The sequence below is a fragment of the Amphimedon queenslandica genome, unplaced genomic scaffold, assembly GCF_000090795.2.
Source record: "Amphimedon queenslandica unplaced genomic scaffold, v1.1 AMPQUscaffold_12796, whole genome shotgun sequence".
Lineage (NCBI taxonomy): Eukaryota > Metazoa > Porifera > Demospongiae > Haplosclerida > Niphatidae > Amphimedon > Amphimedon queenslandica.
In genome coordinates this window covers 1-1261 of record NW_003546968.1, presented here as the reverse complement: position 1 = coordinate 1261, position 1261 = coordinate 1, and the positions used below count along the sequence as shown (strand labels likewise).

At 37.5% G+C, this 1261-nt stretch overlaps 1 protein-coding gene across 1 annotated transcript; it reads left to right on the top strand.

Annotated features, from left to right (window-relative positions):
• Positions 1-65: 65 nt before the first annotated feature.
• LOC109586734 (uncharacterized) lies at positions 66-1246 on the top strand (the record flags this gene model as incomplete). The annotated part of the gene is made up of 3 exons (XM_020002937.1): positions 66-979; positions 1036-1148; positions 1194-1246. Coding segments are annotated over exons 1-3 (955 nt in total), but the record flags the coding sequence as incomplete, so codon positions are not given.
• Between the last annotated feature and the right edge of the window lie 15 nt (positions 1247-1261).

Below are 1261 nucleotides of genomic sequence, written 5' to 3'. Positions count from 1 at the left end.
ATGAGTATAGGTATATATACTTGAATGTACATATACATGTACATCATGTAAAAACATATTGTATTATTTTCATACGCCATTTTATAGGTCATCATTACATAGATATGCTTCCAGATTAGAGAAACATTCATCTAAAGATGCAAGCGACCCTTCCAGCCATGTTAATTATTGTCATTTGTCAAGAGAAGAAATGGTTACGCGTCTGCATGGGCTTCACAAAAAGAACCGTGCACTTACAGTTAAAGTGAGACGCTTACAGACGAAGCTTGAAAAGGCAATAGAAACAGATAGTGTTGTTGTAGATGAAGAAACCTCACTGGATTTTGAGAAGATTATGGAGCAGGAAGAATTTAATATCGCAGAGAAGTTCTCAGATGATTCATTTCAGTCATTGTTCTGGAATCAACAGAAGCTAGCTCTATCTAAGACAGGCTCAAAGAAGAATGGTGTTCGCTGGCATCCAATGATTCTCAGATGGTGTATATATTTGAGGCACCAATCTAGTAAAGCCTATGAAACGATCCGAGACTCTGGCTGTATAGCACTCCCTTCCCAGCGCACATTAAGGGATTATTCAAATGCCGTTAAGGCTGAGGCTGGCTTTTCATCTCAAGTTGATAACCAACTGCTTCTGGCATCTAAACTGATGACCTCAGCCAAGTATCACAATCTAATTGTAGTTCTTATTGACGAAATGCATATTCGAGAAGATCTTGTGTACAATAAGCATACAGGTAAATTGGTAGGGTTCACAGACATAGGGGATATCAATAATCATCTGATGCGTTTTGAGAAGTCTTTAGACTCCGAGAACACCCCACCACCTTTAGCCAAATCTATGGTTTCTTTCATGGTAAAGGGATTATTTACTTTTCTTAAATTTCCTTATGCACAATTCCCCTGTGTGAGTTTGGTTGGTGAGCAACTATTTCCTTTATTTTGGGAAGCTGTATTTAGATTGGAGCGTATCGGATTCAAGGTAATATATCTAATGTTGGTACATGTTCAGATAATGCAATCATAATTATTATTCAGGTTATTGCAACTACATTTGATGGGGCTTCCGTTAACAGGAGATTGGTGGCCCTACATGACCTGTCAGATAAGCTCGTATACAAGATTCTTAATATACATGCCGAAGAGAAAAGGTATACTTGTATTATAGCCATTATGCATCTATAATATTGTCATAGATATATTTATTGTTTTTCTGATCCTCCTCACCTAATCAAGACAGTCCGGAATTGCTTGCTCAAAAAAG